This window comes from Salmo salar, chromosome 08 (genome assembly GCF_965601325.2).
Source record: "Salmo salar chromosome 08, fSalSal1, whole genome shotgun sequence".
Taxonomy (NCBI): Eukaryota; Metazoa; Chordata; class Actinopteri; order Salmoniformes; family Salmonidae; genus Salmo; species Salmo salar.
The window spans coordinates 21930860-21951988 of NC_138298.1; the positions used below are offsets into that span (position 1 = coordinate 21930860).

The following is a 21129-nucleotide window of genomic DNA, read 5'->3' on the forward strand; positions in this document are numbered from 1 at the left end:
CCTAGCCTAGCGCTGTGCTTTTAAAGCCTGCACACACAGATGCATATTTTATACCACATAGATGTTCTATTTTCCCAGATTGCATTTGAAACCATCTGGAATGAAAGTAATACATGCATTCACATGCAATCACTTAACAGGAAATCTGAACAGACATCTAGGAAAATATTGAATCGCCGTAGAAACAGATTGTTAGTTAACACACAAGTCACTGTCATTTTTATGTGTTTCTTTTTTTTGTTTGTATCTATTTGTGGAAGTTGTTTGCCATGAAACGCAGTCAGTCAATGCACGTGTAGAGCCATCGATATCAATCAGACGCCATTGAACTCATCTCGCCATTAACTGATCGGCCTACGCTGTCACCACTATTCACCAGATACTGTCCGTTGTCTAGCCATCGGTAGAGTTAGATCACTAGTTGGTTTGGTGTTTGGAGTGAGAGAGTCAGGGCAGTAGTTTACTGAGGTATCTGTTAGTGTCTCGTCTTGTTACAAGGAGTAGAGGCACGATTAAGGTCTCAATACGCCGCCACCCATTCTCTCCACGTTCGTTGGTCAATACAGGAACACACACACACACACCATCAACACTGCTAACAGTATTAGTCAATTTTAGGTACATGGGAATTTATTATTTCACATTTCAAATGTTCAAGGGTGCAATTAGTTCAGTCATTATAGTAGTTGAGTGTTTTAATGTCTGTTAAAAATCCATCCTCTATCCTGACTTTAAAACCAGACAGACAGTCCACATTAGCTGTGCGGTTAAGGTTTGAGAGGTCAGAATTAAAAGCAGGTAGCCCAAACACAGCTGCCCCCTCCGTCCAGTTCAAGAGGGTATCTCTAGTCTAGACTCTAGAGTAGTGTGTCCAGACAGGATAGTGTACTAAGTAGTGTGTGCTCAGCAGTGGACGGTGGGGGTGACGGAGTGATGGTCATCCACTGCAATGGACAACACTTTCAAATCAAGCCAGCTGAATAAGCTGGGCAAAAGACAGACGAGAAGTTGTAGCCGAGGCTGTAGTGTGTACCAAAGAGGAGAGTGTACTAAAGACTGTGCACTCGGAGTGTGTACTGAGGCGTGTCTAGGACAGAGAAGGACCTCCCTTTACCAGTGCATCCTTAGTGTACTCAGAAGTGTTCATTCAGGAGTGTATGTCCAGGAGTGTATGGGAGAGAGAAGGCGTGTGTAGGGTCTTCACCACGTGGCTGGTTGTATTCTGAGGTGATTCTGTTCTGCAGGGTTTGTGAAGCGCTTTGGGGCCCAGAGCAGATGAATGGTGCTATTTAAATGTAAGTGCCACATTTCCATTTATTTCAGTTATCCTTACATTCCTAATTTCGTCCAATCCTGTTCTCTTTCCACAACCTGTCTGTGCCCAGTTCTACATGCCCCACCCACCTACCACCAACCCACTCCAAACACACTTTCAACCCCAACCCACCCTACACGCTTTCAAATTTCAATAATACACACACACACACACACACACACACACATACCAATCATTCTTCTAGGGTAAAATATTCAGGACACATCACACACACCTTTCCTCCTTCACCTTTCCACCTCTTCATCCTCCCCTGTGTTGAAGTCTTAAGGTGTGTGTTTTGGTCATCGTGTATTTAAGTCTTCTCTTTGTTAAACCTCCCCTCGCTATTGTGTGTGTATTTCCCATGTCCTGCCCCCTTCCACTTCCTCCTTCCTGTTTCCCAGGTGCCCCGTCTGCATTTATTCCACCAATCGACCGGCGGCCATGGAGTGCCACCTGAAGACCCATTACAAGATGGAGTACAAGTGTCGCATCTGCCAGTCGGTGTGGCGCGACCAGCCCGCGCTGGAGAGGCACGTCCGCGAGCATCGCCTCGGCAACCACTACAAGTGCGAGCAGTGCGGCTACCTGTCCAAGACGGCCAACAAGCTGATCGAGCACGTGCGCGTGCACACGGGCGAGCGGCCCTTCCACTGCGACCGCTGCGGCTACAGCTGCAAGCGCAAGGACAACCTGAACCTGCACAAGAAGCTGAAGCACGCCCCGCGCCAGACCTTCGGCTGCACGGAGTGCCCCTTCACCACCACCCACCCCTTCATCTTCAGCCGCCACCTCAAGAAGCACCAGGGTGGAGGGGAAGGGGAGGAGGCCGGGGAGGAGGAGTTCCAGGCCCAGCTAGGAGGCTCTCTGGTGGGGTCTCTGCGGGGCGGGGAGCCCTTCCTCCTGGGGGTAGGTGGAGGTGGGGATGGGAGTAGCGGGGGGAGCGGCAGCAGCAGCCCCCTCATGATTCTCTCTGCCTCCCAGGCCCTGCAGTCTGTCGCCCTGTCACTCATCACAGGGAAACAACACCACCGTCAACAGGAACTCCCGCCCCCAGCCCAGCGTTACCTGACAGCAACCACAACCAATGGCGGAGGCCCCTCCCTCTTCTTCCCCTCCCCACGCCACGTCTACGAGCAGTTGGGAAACTGCGAGCGGGCGCACCTGATCCCCCTCACAACCCTGTTCACCCACCGCCACCGCTCCACATTCCACTCGCCCCTCTCCAGACTCCAGAGGCCGCCCTCCTCCTCCCCCCTTTTCCTCTCCTCCACCGCCTCCTCTTCCTCTCCTCCCTCGCCCACCTCACTCAAACACTCCTTCCTGGCTTACCTAGGACTGGGACTAACGGAGAGAGCCAAGACTGTGTGACTGTTCTCCTCTCCTCCTTCTCATCCCTATCTCTTCCCCCTCCCTCTCTTTCCCCTTTCTCCCCATCCCTCTCTCCCTGGACAGTGGTCTGAATAATCGTTATCCACTGCGATGGGGAAAACTTTCCAATCAAGCCAGCTGAATAAGCTGGACAGAGACAGACAAGTAGTTATTGTAGACAATAAAAAAATAGAATTTATCAGAGAGAAGGCTGTATGTGCTATAAAATGCATTTATATCAAAAGCTGCTTTTCTTATCTGTTATATCGATTGAAATATTACTCTCTCTCTCTACTTTTTATTTTCTAATGTTTGTTTTCTGGACTTTTGAATGACCAGGACCCAACTGCATTACCTGTAAAACGGATCCTTGTTTTCTTTTTGTATTTGTTAGAAAAGTTGAAGAAGAAACAAAACAAGTGCTCTGACATTTTTAGTGCATTTTAGTCTTCTGGCTACTACGCATCAGAATAGCATGCCTGCCTCTTTGTTTCCGCTAGCTTTGATGCACGTCATTTAATAGGGTATGATGAACCAATCCCCAGGTTGTTCAATTGTGATGCGCCGCGAACAAGAACCAATGAAACTGAACTTTTTCTCAAAAGTCTCGTTTCCAAAGCAACGCCTCAAACCACGCACTTAATGAATTATTTAACTAATGTGTACTGTACATAGTTTTGTAGCCTTCAATCTCCCCCACAACTAAGCTTTGACTTTATCTGTTTGGTTTTGTGTAATGGTGAAACCATATGCATCAAACGCCGACTGAACTCACCTGTCTCGGGTGGCGGTCGTCTTGGCAACCCATACACACAGGTGACATCTTGTACATTGTTTGACGTTGTGCGGTGGGGTGGGCAGAACAAGTGACATTCTCTACTCAAGGCCCTTTGCCAATTCAAACGGTTTTCAAATCAATGTAACACACATTATAGCCTCATGCTATAGCCTTTGCTTTCCCCAACTTAGCCCTTGTGTAACCGTAGCCTAGTCCCAGGTCTATTTGTGCTGACGTGACAATGACCGTAGGAATTGGCAAGATACCACAAACACATCTGGGACCAGATTAGTTTTACCCCACCAGCCCACATCAAAGGTTCCATGAGGACACCTGTAACCCCTGAGACCAGGGTCCTATTCATTAGGCACCAAACGGAAGAAAAAGGACTGAATCACCAGAACTTGTCGTTATGCTACGTTGCGCCCTAATGAATAGGACCCAGGTGTTGTTCGGTCCAGCATCATGTGTAGAACTATGTATGGACTGGCGCACCGTTACGTTAGATAAGCTGTAAGAGATAACTGTTTTGTGGAGGTGACCAGCTAACGGGGTGTTAAAACCCCCCAACAGCTCCGGTCACCACAGGCCGATTCAGTGGTGCTTTTTGGAGCTCTTTTGTAATTTTGTGTAAAAGAAAAAACTGAAAGAAACTGTTCCAAAATGACTTGAATGAATGTATTTTCCTTTGTTGATGTCCGTGATGCGAACGTGATACAGATGTGCGGTGTAGTTGCAGGCAGGGACTGTTGGGTACCGTTGCCTATATGACAGAAAGCAAGGGGTTGGTTTTTGTAGGTCGGTGGCCTTCTGTGTCTTTTTAGGTTGTTCATTCGTTTTTCTCCCTCTCTCTTTCTCTTTTTTACTGAGCCTTTTAAACGTAGGACGATGAGCGTTTTCTACTAACGTGCATCGCTATTATGAAGCCATTTTGAGGAAGGCTCCGATAGGTCCAATGTTGTCGACGAGGAAGCAGCCATTGGTTTGGTTTTGGTGGTGTAGCTTCTATCTCAGTGAGAAGACATGGTACTGCTTTCTATTCCCCCTTCGCTCCATCTCTCAGTTGTAATTGCATTTAGCTTAGTCCCATTTCTAAACCAAAAGCACTTAGCTAGTTCATATTGTTTTAGTGCAAACGTTTGAGCTGTCGGTCCGATAGGATATCACCGGAAACAGACTTATTACCTTTTTAAGATGTTTGCTGTGAACGATCTGAATCAAAACCGTGATTTCCTGATTTTTGTTGTGTAGACATTTTCTGGTTTAGTGCGGAGGGTTTTTACCTCTGTAAAATTGCAGAGCGCAGATGAACACAAATTGCATGAATTAGACAGTGGAGGTTGAACTATATTACGCTGGGAGACCCAAAGGGCCCAGGCTAAATTGTCAAAGCTAATTTTGCACAGTGCTGCACTTTTTGAACATGAAAAATGTATTTATCTGTACAGATGGAGAGTGTACATGAGACCAGGCAGCATAATAAAGGCATTTCGTTTTTTTTTATTCAAAAGCATTACCCATTTAATTGACCGTGCTCGCATTCCCAAGTGGTCTTTAAGCCAAAATGGTTTCTTATTTGTAAAGGGATTTTTTTTTTTTACCTTAATTGTTTTGCTTGTTTCTTGTACTTTACATTTTCTTGTGATTTTAATTTTTTTATATATATTTTTTATTTCTTTGTAATGACGACAAAAAAATTGAGAGAACAATGCATTGTTAAGACCAAATGAAACTTAAAAACGAGGTTGTGATGCTAGGATTAAATCCGTCACTTCCTGGTAACGGAGGGGTGTAACAGTTAAATCTCTCCCCCGTGGTTGGTTTTCTTTTAGTTCCCTTTGACAACATAGCAATGTTCAGCATGCTGTCCGCTGGTCGCTGCTACATTATAGGAGTACAAGGAGCCCCCACCCCTGCCACACACACTCCTAGGTCAGCTCCAGCTCCTTATCTATCCTCTAATATGTAATACTCTAGTGCCACTTGGTGGAAGGGAACCGCCTGAGATCACTGAGAATGAGTCAAACTGATTTTCAGGGTCCAAATCTAAAAACAAAAAATAAGAGGAACAAAAAAAGAATGTGCCCGTCTTTTTACGACTGACTGTATGCCTTTTTTTATATATATATATAGCTACCGCATAATCATTATGTAATCGAGAATGGCTGCAGTTCTTTCTTCTAATAAAACGGCCCCTTGGTCTGGTTGGTGTGTCTAAGGAGAAGAAAAGGCCGACAGGGATCGCTTCTCTGTCCTTTCCAAACCCAGTATTTTTAAGCACTTATCGTTTGCTTATTATTTCTTGCCTAATTGTAAAGAAGCAGCAGAAGGTGATTTTTTTTTTTATATATAATTTTTTTTTATATGTCGGGTGACTACCTTTCTGAGCACTTCGGAGTATGCATGACATCTCTCTCTCTATTTTATGACTCGACAAGACTCAACTATCTTCTTTTTTGTGTGTTTTCGTTCATCTTTTTGGCACTCAGTAAAAATTGGTATGTGCTGTATAAAGCTTTTTGATTAGGTCATTGTTAAGGCTGTACAGGGTTGTTTGTGACAATAACTGGTAAATAGATCATTTGTACTTTTTTGGTTTTTGTATTCGTTTTTTCTTTGTTTTGGCATTATTTTATGTTCAAAAGTTGCCAGATCTAAATGTAACGGGATTTGAAAGTAAAGCTTACAACAGATATTCCACCTCAGGTCTGGTTTTTCATTCGATTCTATAATGTGATTTTCAATGTCATGTTGTTTTGATTGTATATAGTTGAAACTGCCTCTCTCCAGGTATAGCTGCTACACGGGTGGAGACGTTTACACCGGTAAAGAAAAGAGCAGCAATCGATCATCCCAAAAATCTAATTATGGAATACCTCAAAGCAATCTAACCGGCCAACACTCAGGCCTTATGAGAGACGGCGGAGGACTCTTTCTGATGCGACGCAGCTCTCTATACGTTTCATAGGCTGTGTCTGAAATGGCACACTATTCCCCATATAGTGCACTACTTTTGACCCCTGTTCCCTATAAAGTGAACTACTTTTGACCAGGGCCCAACAGGGTTAACTGACGACGACGAAAACGATGCACGCGCTTCAATGGGGCAGAAGGCCGTGAGTTGTTATGATTCTGGATGGCCAGATAGCTAGCTACAGTAACAAGAAGCTGCCATGTAGTGAATCGCAAGTGGCTCATTTCAGCTGTTCTTGATACCATGTTTTTCAGGTGTTTTGACTCATGTCACGTCTATGCTAATATGGCTAAAATTAGCTAGCTAGCTAACCACCAACAGTAACAATGTATTTGAGAGACAAGTGCTCATTGTGAAAATGTATTTATGATTTCAATAAACAGACTAAGTATAGTTTACATGTTGTCAACAATCTAAGCCAACCCCGTCTGTTTTGCCCCATAGTTGCGCACGCCTTGGTTTTGTTGCCAAACAACCAACCTGCCCTGCGGCCCTGGTCAAAAGTAGTGTGCTACATAGGGAATAGGGTGCAATTTGGGGCGTGTCCACAGTGCTGTAATGGAGGCAGCAGACAGCAGCAGCACGTTCTCACCCAGCCAGAGGTTGGGGCCAGCCTAATGAAAACAGATGAAGCAGAGATAAAGTGTTTGCAGAAATTAAGGGACTCATTTATCACCGTTAGGCCCCGAGCTATAGAACACCTTGGTCTAAAGTTCTCCTTTAACAGGCCAACAGTCAGTATCCCAAACACACACTCTCTCCCTCTGTCTATCCCCCTTCTCTCTTTCCCCTCTCTCTCCCCTCTCCCTCTGTCTATCCCCCTTCTCTCTTTCCCCTCTCCCTCTGTCTATCCTCCTTCTCTCTCTCCCCTCTCCCTCTGTCTATCCCCCTTCTCTCTTTCCCCTCTCTCTCCCCTCTCCCTCTGTCTATCCCCCTTCTCTCTTTCCCCTCTCCCTCTGTCTATCCTCCTCTCTCTCCCCTCTCCCTCTGTCTATCCCCCTTCTCTCTTTCCCCTCTCTCTCCCCTCTCCCTCTGTCTATCCCCCTTCTCTCTTTCCCCTCTCCCTCTGTCTATCCTCCTTCTCTCTCTCCCCTCTCCCTCTGTCTATCCCCCTTCTCTCTTTCCCCTCTCTCTCCCCTCTCCCTCTGTCTATCCCCCTTCTCTCTTTCCCCTCTCTCTCCCCTCTCCCTCTGTCTATCCTCCTTCTCTCTCTCCCCTCTCCCTCTGTCTATCCCCCTTCTCTCTCTCCCCTCTCTCTCCCCTCTCCCTCTGTCTATCCCCCTTCTCTCTTTCCCCTCTCCCTCTGTCTATCCTCCTCTCTCTCCCCTCTCCCTCTGTCTATCCCCCTTCTCTCTCTCCCCTCTCTCTCCCCTCTCCCTCTGTCTATCCTCCTTCTCTCTTTCCCCTCTCCCTCTGTCTATCCTCCTCTCTCTCCCCTCTCCCTCTGTCTATCCCCCTTCTCTCTCTCCCCTCTCTCTCCCCTCTCTCTCCCTCTGTCTATCCTCCTTCTCTCTCTCCCCTCTCTCTCCCCTCTCCCTCTGTCTATCCTCCTTCTCTCTTTCCCCTCTCCCTCTGTCTATCCCCCTTCTCTCTCTCCCCCCTCAATTCAATGGCTTTATTGGCATGGGAAACATATGTTTACATGAAGTAGATAATAAACAAAAGAGAAATAAACACTTAGACATGTCGATTCAAACTGAAATAGTGCATATCATATAAACAGCCAATACTTTGAAGGGGTGAGAGATCCCCCCCTCTCTCACCCCTTAAGTATTGACAGTTTCATATGGCTGTTTATATGATATGCACTATTTCAGTTGAAAGTCAGTGTGTATTATGCAGTAATGTTATCTGAGCCAATGATCTGTATATACACTACCTCATCCGCAGGATTTCAGTGTTGCTCAGAGTAAAGTATGGAGCTCCAGCGACACTTGATCAAATGGTCATCTCACTGCCCTGGATCTTAACCTTTACAGAGTTCACCCGTGTTCAAGTCTGAAACTCCTCTCTCTTCTCTATGTAATTCAAATGTTGGCGTCTCGATCTGGTCTGGCCGTTTGCCATAGCGTGGTATTAATGAGTCTTCTCTCCAGTGTGTTTAAAGCTGCTTAATTAAGTTCAAAGCAGTGCCAGGGTCACTAGGGGCCTGCTCAGCTGACCTCCCTATGAGTGGAAGTGTTGATTAGGAAGTGAAGATAGAGACACAACTTACATACACACTAGTGGAGACATGCGTGTGTGCGCGCACGGCAGGACATGTATTGATTTGAGGGTATATAGACGTTTAAATATTGACTTCCATTCATATTTAGCTCATGCCTAAAGCACCTTAGTTACTATATAATGCTATTGTCCAAAATTGAGAATTTCTCCTCACACAAAAGGTGTATATATATTTCTAATAATATCCCTCCACCCCTGGGCTCAAGCTGTCTGCACAGCGAAGACCTTTCGACACCACCTTGCGGAAGTTGGCCGGCACCGATCGATAGCGTGTTAGCTTTTTGTTTGTAGGTTCAGGCTGCCTTGGCTTTATTACAGCTGGTTCGAGTCACGGGGGAGTCGCAGCGGCGCAGCTTTGCAGGCAGAGGGAGAGAGAAAGAGCCGGAAAGAGACGGAGAGCGAGAGGAGCTCCCTCTTGTTTGCCAAAAGTGTAATCCCACTGTGACCTGGGCTGACCCCGCCCTGAGAGGAAAGCTGCTTAGACAGAAGTCTGTGTCGGCAGGAGGGAGCTGCCACCCAGCGGCCTGCCTATCTCTGTCTTTCCACTTCTCCCTCTTTTCCTCTTTCTCTGTAGTACGGTGATTCTCTCTATCTACCCTTTCTTTCTCACTGTACCCCTTTCTCTCCCTCCACTCCTTTCTCTCTCTTCTTCCCCTTTATTTCTACCACTCACTTCTCCCCTACCCTCTTCTCTCACTCCTCCCCTACCCTCCTTTTCTCTCCCTCTCTCCATCTCTCTCCACCTCCCTCTTATTCCCCCTTTCTCTCCTCCCTCTACTCTCCATGTCTGCCCTGAAGCATCAATACTTCCCAGGCTCCCTCTCTTCACCCTGTCTGTCCATGGTGGGTTTGAGGTCTTAGCATGTGAAGGAGAAGGAGCTGAGGCAGAGCTAAGTAAAGACAGATCCTCTCTCCCCTCCATAGAGAAAACAAACCGAGGGGGGCAAACAGAGGCTGTGTCCAAAATGGCACCCTATTCCCTATATAGTGCACTACTTTTGACCAGGGTCCATAGGGCTTTGGTCAAAAGTAGTGTGCACTATAAAGGAGATAGGGTTGCCATTTTGTACATAACCAGAGAGACAAAGAGAAGGCCTGCAACAGAGAGGCTGTGGTACTAGGAGAAGAGAGGATTGTTATTGCAGAGAAACATAAGGGGGAAACTAACTCTGGAATTGATTTAGCATGGGGTATACCAGCACTAATGCAACTTTTCAGAAATGACTAGTTACCAAACTTATTTTATAAAGTTAATGTCATTTCAGATCGAGTTCAATGAAATCCAATGTGCTTCAACCTTATCCATTCGTTGATAATCACGTTGTATTCCGACTGGACAGCTTCCACCTCAGGTGAGAAAAACACATCTTATCCAAGCAAGAGCTGGGATCTAGCCAAATAAAAAAGGGATAGGGGGATGATCTATAGTCTGGGCTAGGTATCAAGTGCACTACTTTTGACCAGAGCTCTATGGATCCTGGTCTAAAGTAGTGCACTTTAATAGAGAATAGGGTTCCATGTGGGAGCCCTGCAGTCTCCTGTGGCGTATCACTCATTTGCCCGTCCAGAATAGGCAACAGAGAGGACATGCATTTACTTGCTTGTCCTTCTGCAGCTAATCCCACCAACCAGGGCCAGACGTCACCATCACTAGCCAACCACCCCATGCGGTGTGAGCTCCTAATCGCAGGGGTGAGACATCGCTCGGCAGGGGGGGTCCGCGACAATCTGATTCAGGAAGCTCCACAGGGGGTACCATCGCCACCGAGGAAGAGGAATTACCAAGAAGCCACCGGGCTCTGGCGTATCCAGACTCGGGGCCGCCCCGGAAAACATTATAGGGGGGATGGATCGTATAGCCACACACACATTGCCTCACTACACAACCCCAAACATAAGCTGGGTGATTTTGATTGGACAAGGAAGGCATGTTTACTGTACTGTATATAAGGGGGAGGGATATACTGTAACTTGGTGAAACAGATGGGGGGGGGGGGGTCATACCACTTAGCTAGGAAGAGTCATCTGAAATGGAGACCCAGTAAATCTCACGACTGTTGTCAGGGCTAGACTGTTACCATGGCACTACGGGACACTGACCAGCCATAGGTTACTTGGTTTCTATGGATATGAGCTCTTCGGTCATAACACAATGGCATGAATAGGTCTTTTCATGTTCCTATTGGACATCACGCTCAGTGATACTGGCATCATCTTCTGTTTTGCTTTTGTTGACATTTAGAACATGATAGTATGTGGACAGTCTTTTAAAATGTAGTAATTTCCAGCATCTTGCCAGCATCAATCAGTTGCCATCAAATGCAATCTAAAATGTATCTCTTCTAATTATGCCATTCTACTCTATTCTATCTTTAGATCTATTACTGCTTTATATTTATATTCCTCACCATTTCTGTCTATTACAAGACCAGCAATGATTTCAATGATTCAGGTCCGTAGAGATCTGAGGCTGGCAGGTTTTTGTGCGTCTGGCTTCTTTTTAAGATCCAAGGTCAGAGACGAGCTAATCCTGCTCCTCATTCCCCTGGTGAAGTAATGAAGTGTAACACTGACCCCAGTCTCACCCACAACGATCTGCTCCGGCTGGGCAGGTGAAAAACTGATCTGGAGACAGTTGTACTTTATTCTTGGTTTGGAAATACAGTAAAACCAGGTACAGTGGTTGTTTACTGAGGAAACCACACAGAGAAACATAAGGGTATCATTCTTGTTTTCAAATCCACCACAATATCCAATGTGACATTGAACCAGCGGGGTGTATTCATGGATGCCAAGGGAAGCCAGTCTTTCCCAAAACATTTCTAAGTAACAAACGCAAAATAATGTTTCATAATTGTCCTTTGATTCGCAAGAGGCTGAATGTATCTAACCGGAGAAAGCATTCGAGCAAGCGAAACAGCGCCCATCTATCTGATGCTGTCTGGTCCAGAAGAGTATGACATCGTGCCGCCCATAGCGTTGAATGCATGGGAAGCCAGCGAGCATTTGGCCTCCCTTGATTAAAAAAAACCATCAAATAATAGCCAATCAGCATTGAGCTAAACTGAGTGAGCTCAACTGTGAATGGTCTTGGCACACCAAAAAAAAAGTGTCATGGGAAACCCGTTTGGATTTGTCGTCTCTCCTGTCAAATCGCATTGAGAGCATACGTCATTGACAGAATGTTGTTTTTCTACTTGCACCAACACGCACAAATCAGAACCACGAACAACCACATTATATTTAGCTTACGTTGATTGGACTAAATAGTTTTTGGTATCTTTTAGTTGTCATTGTATTAGACTAAGTAGAGGTGATTAGATGATGTTGAAGTTGAAGCAAACAACACAATTACCACAACACACAGGTTGTAATGTGGCTTTGTCTTCTGGATTGGCTTCCCCAGTGATTTTACCCACGTACCACTACTGTGTTGAACAGACATGTTTAGAAACAGAAACCACCATCTTTAATAGAATCCTTCCTATTTGTGGTGAGACCTGATCACTGCCTGGTTAGTAGTGTTTTAAATGATTCCATGTACTTGAGCATCTAACGATTTCTACAATGCATTTCAATTAGCCTAATCAAATTGCGGTCTTCAATCAATTACGGGACCGCCCCATACTCATTTGTCTTCCAATCAAGACATTGGGAATCTTACCATCAATTCTCATTTAAGAGGAGAGCGGTTCAAAGAAATTAACTTGGATCGCATCCATCCAGATGTCTGGTCTAGTCGTTGTACGTGGCTACTACTACACAACAAAACACGTTTTTGGGCAAGTTGGACATCTTGTATTCCCATCTTGGAATAAATTACTTGTATATCATATAAGACTGCTGTGGAGTGTGGAGATATCATCAATTAGTATTTCATGTCCACCATCCAGATCATTATACAGTAGCTTACAAGGCAAGTTAGCGTTTTTCTGGAGGCAGTTATGCAAAGTGGTCACTAGCTGGCACAGCCACAATATAAACCTAACCTTAACCACACTGCTGACCCTAATGCCAAACTCGAACCTTAACCACACTGCTAACCCTAATGCCAAACCCTAACCTTACATTAAGACAAAAAAGCACTTTTCATGTATTTTTACAATAAACCCAGTTTTGGCTATCTAAGTTCTGCCTACAGGCAAGACTCAGGACAATAACACTGGGTGAATCAACGTTGTTTCCACGTCATTTCAATGGAATTATGTTGAACCAATGTGAAATAGACGTTGAATTGACGTCTGTGCCCAGTTGGAAACGTCAACCTGAATACAAGCTTACTGTACGGAATACATATTAGGAACTTCCTCATACCTCCTCAGTCTCCCCTAGTCAAGTATCAACCCTCCTCCTCCTCAACCCTCCCCTAGTCCAGGGTTTCCCAAACTCGGTCCTGGTGCCCCCCATGGGGGCACGTTTTGGTTTTTGCCCTAGAACTACACAGCTGATTCAAATAACCAACTCATCATCAAGCTTTGATCATTTGAATCAGCTGTGTAGTTTTAGGGCAAAAACCAAAACGTGCCCCCATGGGGGGCACCAGGAGCGAGTTTGGGAAAGCCTGAAGCGTCAACCCTGCATTGGTCAGTTATTACCCCTGCTCTAGTCAAGCATGTTATTACTCCAACCTTGTGAAAGTGACAAACTGACGTGTTCATTTTCATCAAAAACAACTTCATATCTGGGATTTCTATTGGAGAAGCAGTTACTGCCTATCTTCATACTGTACTGTCTTTGCCTCAAAGGTTTACATATCTTGGTTAATAAGATTCTCAATTACACTCACACACACGTCACATATCACCATGACTACAGTAACAGAACATGATTATACCAGCATTTGTTCTGAAAATATCATGTACCAATGTCAGATAACACATCCGTTTCTTTACCAAAACAGACAGATAGGCAGAGAGCTCTACAGTCTTGAGTTCAGCCAGTCCAGATGTAGGTAGGGACTCAGGAGCAGCACAGCGATGGTTGCCAAGGTGCCCAGAGAGTCATTTAACCCTCATTGGTGGAGGGACACACAAGCTGAAGGGCAAAGTCATTTTTTCAAACTGGGCTCTTTCCATTCTCAATATCTCCCCTGTTGTATAACAGATAAATACGGATTTTTAGAGGGATTTCTGTAATCTGCAAATGCCAGCCATGCTCTTTCATTTCAGTAAGAAGCCTGCATTCTGCTTTTGGGTGTGATTTAGGCTAATTGTGAGAAACAACGATAATCACTTCTATTGGAAACATAAAAGAGGTCAATAGCAGGAATGGCTGGACTTCAAAACTCAAATCTCATTCGTTTCTCACTGCAGTCCAACATGAAATCGACATGAACATGAAAGTAGGGCATGTACGATCTGAAAAGGCCATCCTTTCGGGAGACCTTCCTCCACCACACAAGAGCTCTCTCTCAGTCAGTTCTCAGGGCCATAGCATGTTTGGATGTTGATGAGCATGCATTCCATGGCACTGACTTTCAACAGACGCCCTGAGAGTACCCCAGGAATGGTTATCACAACAATTAGACTGACAGCTCTTTTCTAAACCAATTTTGATTTATTTTGTTTCCCTAAGATTAATGTCCTGCCTGTACAGTAAAGTTGGCTTCGGTTTTCAGTATAAAATGGGGCAATCTCTCTCCCTCTCTCATAAACACACACACTGCTAGCATGGATTCATTTAGGTGGTCATGTTAAATGATGCATACTAGCACATTCCTCTCCTTCTCTCTGACACACACACAGCTTGCTGCTGGAGGGAGACACCTGGCCCATATCCTCGTGCCAGAAAAACGCCACGTCCGGCTGTCCAGTCAGTCTGTGTCCAGTTGCCAGACCAGTGGTCCAGTGTGGCTGGCACCGGTTACCCTGCCCATCTGCCACCAGGCGCTAACTCGCCCCGTCGCCCACTCTACCTGCTCCCACGCAACTTGTCCGGGGAGAGCGGGAAGTGGCGGGAACAATGAGTCACGGCGGTGCCCACTGCCCTGGCACGGCTCCCTGACATGTCAACGTAACGTGATGAAGCCAGCTTCGCCAGCCACGGCCACAGCTTCCTGCCCGCCTCACAGGCCTTTTACTGTGGGCCGTGTCCGCTTTGCCCCCGGAGCAGAGAGAGGAGCCAGGAACATGCCAGGGCAGTAAAACGGCCAGTGATCAACTACCAGGGAGCAGAGCTCAGCTGCCATCTTGTTACCGTAGTGGGCAGAACAGTGTCGTGTTCATTAGGCATCAAACGGAACAAATATGGACTGAAACAGGGATGGACCAGTTGAACCATGTCCAATAGGAAGCACTAGTTTCTATTTTCTGTTGTAAAACGTTTTGATACGGTATACCCTGATGAATACGACCCTGGTAGGCTTAGGGCAGGGTGGAGAACGGGCTGTATCCATTACCGGCCATTAGTGAACCAATTCAAAACACACCCCTTCATATCGCATATTAAAAGGTGCATTTTTAGGAATACAAATATTTTTTTATCATTTCATATAGCCCAATTTTCAGATTATGTTAATCAAAAATCCAGGCAAACAAGCGTGTGCAGTTATTTTAACCAGGTTTGAGTGGTAGCCTAGTCGTTTGGAGGGTCTGGTGCTTGGCTGACCCAGTCCAGCAGCGGGCAGGGTTACCCCAGGGCAGCAGCACTGAGTGGTCATTAACATATGGCCAAGGAGAGGGCAAGGCAGAGTGCAGTCTATCGGTAGTTAATAGCAACTATCCAATATAAACCTCCTCCGCTCTAGAAAGTAAAAACTAGATTGCGTCCCAAATGGCACCATATTCCCTATATAGTGCACTGCTTTTGATCCAGAGCCCCTGGTCAAAAGTAGTACACTATGTAGGGAATAGGGTGCCATTTGGGATGCGGTCTAGAACACTTTTCACTGGTTGCCAAGGCTTTAAGTGCTGTAGCATTAATTCCTCCATCATAAAAGACACTGGGCTCAAAGTACAGTGGAATAAAATACAAGATTGTACCGTTCTTCTTCTGCTTCTCTACATGAATCAATTTAGCGGAGTCTGGGATTGTGGTGTGCAGGGAGCTGTCTGGTAGTTTTCCCTACACAGCAGAGAGAGAGTGTGTGTGTGTGTAGCTGTGGACAGGTGTGACAGGCTGACCTCTGTATGCAGCCAGGGAGGACTGAAGGAGTGTAGTCCAGCACTGCCTGTCAAAACATGGTCTGTCTGGAGCCCAGCCTGGAGAGACCACTGGTTGCCCAGCCTGGAGAGACCACTGGTTGCCCAGCATGGAGAGACCACTGGTTGCCCAGCATGGAGAGACCACTGGTTGCCCAGCCTGGAGAGACCACTGGTTGCCCAGCATGGAGAGACCACTGGTTGCCCAGCATGGAAAGACCACTGGTTGCCCAGCATGGAGAGACCACTGGTTGCCCAGCCTGGAGAGACCACTGGTTGCCCAGCCTGGAGAGACCACTGGTTGCCCAGCCTGGAGAGACCACTGGTTGCCCAGCATGGAGAGACCACTGGTTGCCCAGCATGGAGAGACCACTGGTTGCCCAGCCTGGAGAGACCACTGGTTGCCCAGCCTGGAGAGACCACTGGTTGCCCAGCATGGAGAGACCACTGGTTGCCCAGCATGGAGAGACCACTGGTTGCCCAGCATGGAGAGACCACTGGTTGCCCAGCCTGGAGAGACCACTGGTTGCCCAGCCTGGAGAGATCACTGGTTGCCCAGCATGGAGAGACCACTGGTTGCCCAGCATGGAAAGACCACTGGTTGCCCAGCATGGAGAGACCACTGGTTGCCCAGCCTGGAGAGACCACTGGTTGCCCAGCCTGGAGAGACCACTGGTTGCCCAGCCTGAAAGAGACCACTGGTTGCCCAGCCTGGAGAGACCACTGGTTGCCCAGCCTGAAAGAGACCACTGGAAAGACACTGATAATAGAGACTGGCAAGAGGGCAGCAGGACCAGGAGAGATGGACGGGTGGAGAGAGACAGAGAACAGGGGATATTCACTTTTGTTTATGATCTAACTCACTTGCTTGGAAATGTTAACATATGTTTCCCATGCCAATAAAGCCCCTTGAATTGAATTGAGAGGAGAGAGAAGGGCCAGGAGTGAGAGATAGGAAGAGAGAGGGGGAGTGAGGGATGGGTAGAGATAGAGAGAGGGGTATAGAGAGGAGAGGGGGATGAGGGCTAGTGAGAGACTACAGCCAGAGATAATAAGGGAGAGCTAGTAGCTTAATTTTCACCCTACATATCACTGATCTAGGACACAGTCTCTCAAGGCAGAGAGCTGAGGCAGAGAGAGAAGAGATGGGAGGGGAGAGGCAGAGGGGGGGAGAGAGAAGAAAGGGGAGAGGCACAGGGGAGGGGGAGAGGCAGAGGGGAGGCGGAGAGTTGCCAAGCCAGGACCTCTCTGCCTGGTTTGATGTCTCTGTCTCTGCCAGAGAACACTGAGTGCTAACAGATACACACCAGAGGGAGGAGACTGGGTCCAAGACGTCCATCCACCTTCTGAAAGATGCACTGTGTCTGCCGGGTCTCGTCGGACCTCCTTTTGTTTAAACAAGACATCTCAGTCGCTCAGGTGTTATTCCAGACATTGTCAGAGTAGCAGAGACCGATTATTGGCCCGCAGTAAACGAACAGCTGAATTCACTTAGGCCCAGAGGAGGCACAGCCAGGCCAATTAGACTGTGGATTAAGAGTGATTGTCTTCTGTGTCCTGAGGTGGCGCAGACTGGCACTGGCTGCCATCTTGAGAATCGCTTTCATTAGGTTATATTATCATGGCGGCTGCTGGCTATGCTAAGATAAGCTAACCCGCACGCGCAAACGCTAAGCACCACCGGCTTTTAAAAAATAATGGACCCTCCCTATCATGTATTTTACCTGGAGTCTGGAGTGGATTTTAAGATTTTAACAACGCAATCGAGGTGGGTGATGGGTCAGTAGTTTGGAATTTTGGCTGGAAAGGGGCAGCGTGAGAGGACCCTTTTTCCTGACCAGACTAGCCAGGGTGTTTTTTTGATCAGGCAGTGCGCGCGGGGAGCCTAAGCAGCTGGATTTCATTAATTGAGTGCTGGCAGCAACGTCTCTCTCTCCATCCCTCTCTTTTACAGCAGTGGTGACTTACACAGTGGGATTCATCCTTCTCTCCCGCTCCCTCCGATATCATCTTCCAACCATAACTACAAATAATTATTCACTCAAATCCATTACCAGAGGTCAACCAAGTTCCCCCAATCGGCTTCTAAAGTCCAATTACTGGGCGCCAAGGAAGGCTCCTTCTCTCTCTCCCTCTCCATATGTAGATCATCGTCCACAGGCCCATAGGCAGCAGGCAGGCGGGCGAGCAAATTACACACAGCAAACACAGGTCTGTGTGTGAAAGAGAGGAAGAGAACATTAGTGTGTGGATGAGAAGGAGTTTTCCTCAGGTGCTTTAATAAAGGGGGAGACTCACACTAGCTGACCACCTGAGAGGCCCCGTCATACTATTTACCACCATGATCTGCCTACTAGGTTCTGTAGAATGACTAGACCCCACTCTACCACCATGATCTGCCTACTACGTTCAGTAGAATGACTAGACTCCACTCTACCACCATGATCTGCCTACTAGGTTCAGTAGAATGACTAGACCCCACTCTACCACCATGATCTGCCTACTAAGTTCAGTAGAATGACTAGACCCCATTCTACCACCATGATCTGCCTACTAGGTTCTGTAGAATGACTAGACCCCACTCTACCGCCATGATCTGCCTACTAGGTTCTGTAGAATGACTAGACCCCACTCTACCACAATGATCTGCCTACTAGGTTCTGTAGAATGATTAGACCCTACTCTACCACCATGATCTACCTACTAGGTTCTGTAGAATGACTAGACCCCACTCTACCACAATGATCTGCCTACTAGGTTCTGTAGAATGACTAGACCCCATTCTACCACCATGATCTGCCTACTAGGTTCTGTAGAATGACTAGACCCCATTCTACCACAATGATCTGCCTACTAGGTTCAGTAGAATGACTAGACCCCACTCTACCACCATGATCTGCCTACTAAGTTCAGTAGAATGACTAGACTCCACTCTACCACCATGATCTGCCTACTAGGTTCAGTAGAATGACTAGACCCCATTCTACCACCATGATCTGCCTACTAGGTTCTGTAGAATGACTAGACCCCATTCTACCACCATGATCTGCCTACTAGGTTCAGTAGAATGACTAGACCCCATTCTACCACCATGATCTGCCTACTCGGTTCAGTAGAATGACTAGACCCCATTCTACCACCATGATCTGCCTACTAGGTTCAGTAGAATGACTAGACCCCATTCTACCACCATGATCTGCCTACTAGGTTCTGTAGAATGACTAGACCCCACTGAAACTGGTAGTGAGACACCATAAAAACTAGCCAATCAGTGCCTCATCGTCCATATGAAGACACCCCATAGATAGATTAACCCTACGCTCCATCCTACACTCCTTATAATATAACATGTCCCCCAGCCACTAGGGTTCTACTGCTAGAGCAGAGAGAGATGCTATGGTGTAATGAGGCGGTTGCTTAGAGGGTGAGCACACAAACAACAAAAAACACACACACACACACACACACACACACACACACACACACACACACACACACACACACACACACACACACACACACACACACACACACACACACACACACACACACACACACACACACACACACACACACCCTCAATCCTCTCTACTCTCTCCAGTCCACTCCGTCCCTACTAGTGACTGTGGGTCCTTGGATCGTTTTCCAGCAGTCTTGAAACTGAGCTGTGAGCCTGAATGAAATGCTTCACACACACTCATCTGTCATGTGAGAGAGACGGCAGAGCAGCCAGCCGAGTCGGAGCGACCCGGGCGGGAGGAGTGTGTGTGTGTCATGGAAGGAGGAGGGCAGTGTGTGTGAGGGAGGTATGTGTGTGTGGAGGGTTTGTGTGTATGAAAGAGGGAGGTGGGGATGGTGTGTGTGTGTGTGTGTGTGTGTGTGTGTGTGTGTGTGTGTGTGTGTGTGTGTGTGTGTGTGTGTGTGTGTGTGTGTGTGTGTGTGTGTGTGTGTGTGTGTGTGTGTGTGTGTGTGTGTGTGTGTGTGTGTGTGTGTGTGTGTGTGTGTGTGTGTGTGTGTGTGTGTGTGTGTGTGTGAGAGAGCAGGGGGGACTGTGGGGAGACAAAGAGAGCCAACACAGCAGGGTGGGAGAGGCTTTGTGGATCGGCAGACCATGACCAGCGGCCACACTATATATATATATATATACACACACACACACACACACAGAGAGAGAGAAAGAGCCCAGCGTTAGCGTGGTGGGAGGGCCCAGGTGACATTTCATTCAGTGTCACGCATCCCACTCTCTCTGATCAGAGTAGACAACATGCCCAAATACAACACCAGCAGAACCCACAACAAAACCACCACCACCTAGGGGTTATTTTCAAACCTTATCACTGAAGCATTGCAGATTTCCAGATAGAAATGGAAAGGTAATTTGCGATTGAGCCGACATACGGAGCGTTTACCGTCTCCGCCAACTTGGGAACATTACCTTTCAATTTCAAATTGGGCTTTAGTGCTGAATTTCCGCGATACGGATTGAATAGAGCCCTAGGCCTCTGTCTGGTGCTACACACGACAAGTTACCACGACAATGCTTTATACTAACCATTCATCATTCTAAGACATGGTTCTGTACACCAGCAACACCAACAACAGACTGCATAGGTCTGTCACCACAACAATTCCTACACTACCATTTCTAACAATAAGACTTGGTTGTCTTCATTCATAGAAACAACACACATCGGAATGTGACTGTCATGTCGCTACGACAACGCTCTATACTACTAATAACCATTCATAATGATTACATTGTTATGTAATTAGTCATCATTTGCAGTTGTCTAGTGGAGCTGGGTTTGGACTGCAATTAAACACAATTTCAAATAAAGAGGCGCTTGTGTGTTGGATGAAAATGTGGGGATGGACCGCCGCTCTGACGGACAGAAAAAAACATCAATCGAAGTCTTGAGAAATGGAAAATCCCCCTCCGACCCCATCAAAGACCGTGTCCATGTCCTGTGCTTACATTAAAGAAATGTCTCTAAATGGTAAACACATGTGGACTGGTCTGTGTTTGGGCTAAAATGGCTGAACATGATACGACAGCATTTGAGTTAATCTTTCCACTGAGAAACCGCATCAGGGTGTTTACACTGAAGCCTAGTGTACGCTGTGTGTGTGTGTGTGTGTGTGTCCAGAGATGAAGCTAGGACTGTCTGTTCCCTAGAGCGGTATAGTGTGTGTGTGTGTGAGAGACAGACAGCGTGATGAAGGAGAAGGGTGTTACTCAAGCCTAATGAATCCATCTGCATTCAGGGGGCAGTCTTCCTCCAGGCGCAGACAGGAGCAAACGAACAGACAGATGTAAACGATCAAG

General features: G+C 46.8%; 1 protein-coding gene across 4 annotated transcripts in view; it reads left to right on the forward strand.

The window, feature by feature from the left end:
- LOC106610206 (zinc finger protein 827) overlaps positions 1–6159 on the forward strand; it is a 115697-nt gene extending 109538 nt beyond the window's left edge. For 3 of the 4 annotated variants that reach the window (XM_045722759.2, XM_045722760.2, XM_045722758.2), the window contains exon 14: positions 1720–6159. In XM_045722759.2, coding sequence (XP_045578715.1) covers positions 1720–2686 — 967 coding nt within the window. In that variant the 3' untranslated portion in view covers positions 2687–6159. Of the gene's footprint in view, positions 1–1244; positions 1296–1719 lie in introns of all 4 variants that reach the window. The other variant, XM_014209404.3, reaches the window with a different exon arrangement.
- Positions 6160–21129: the final 14970 nt, after the last annotated feature.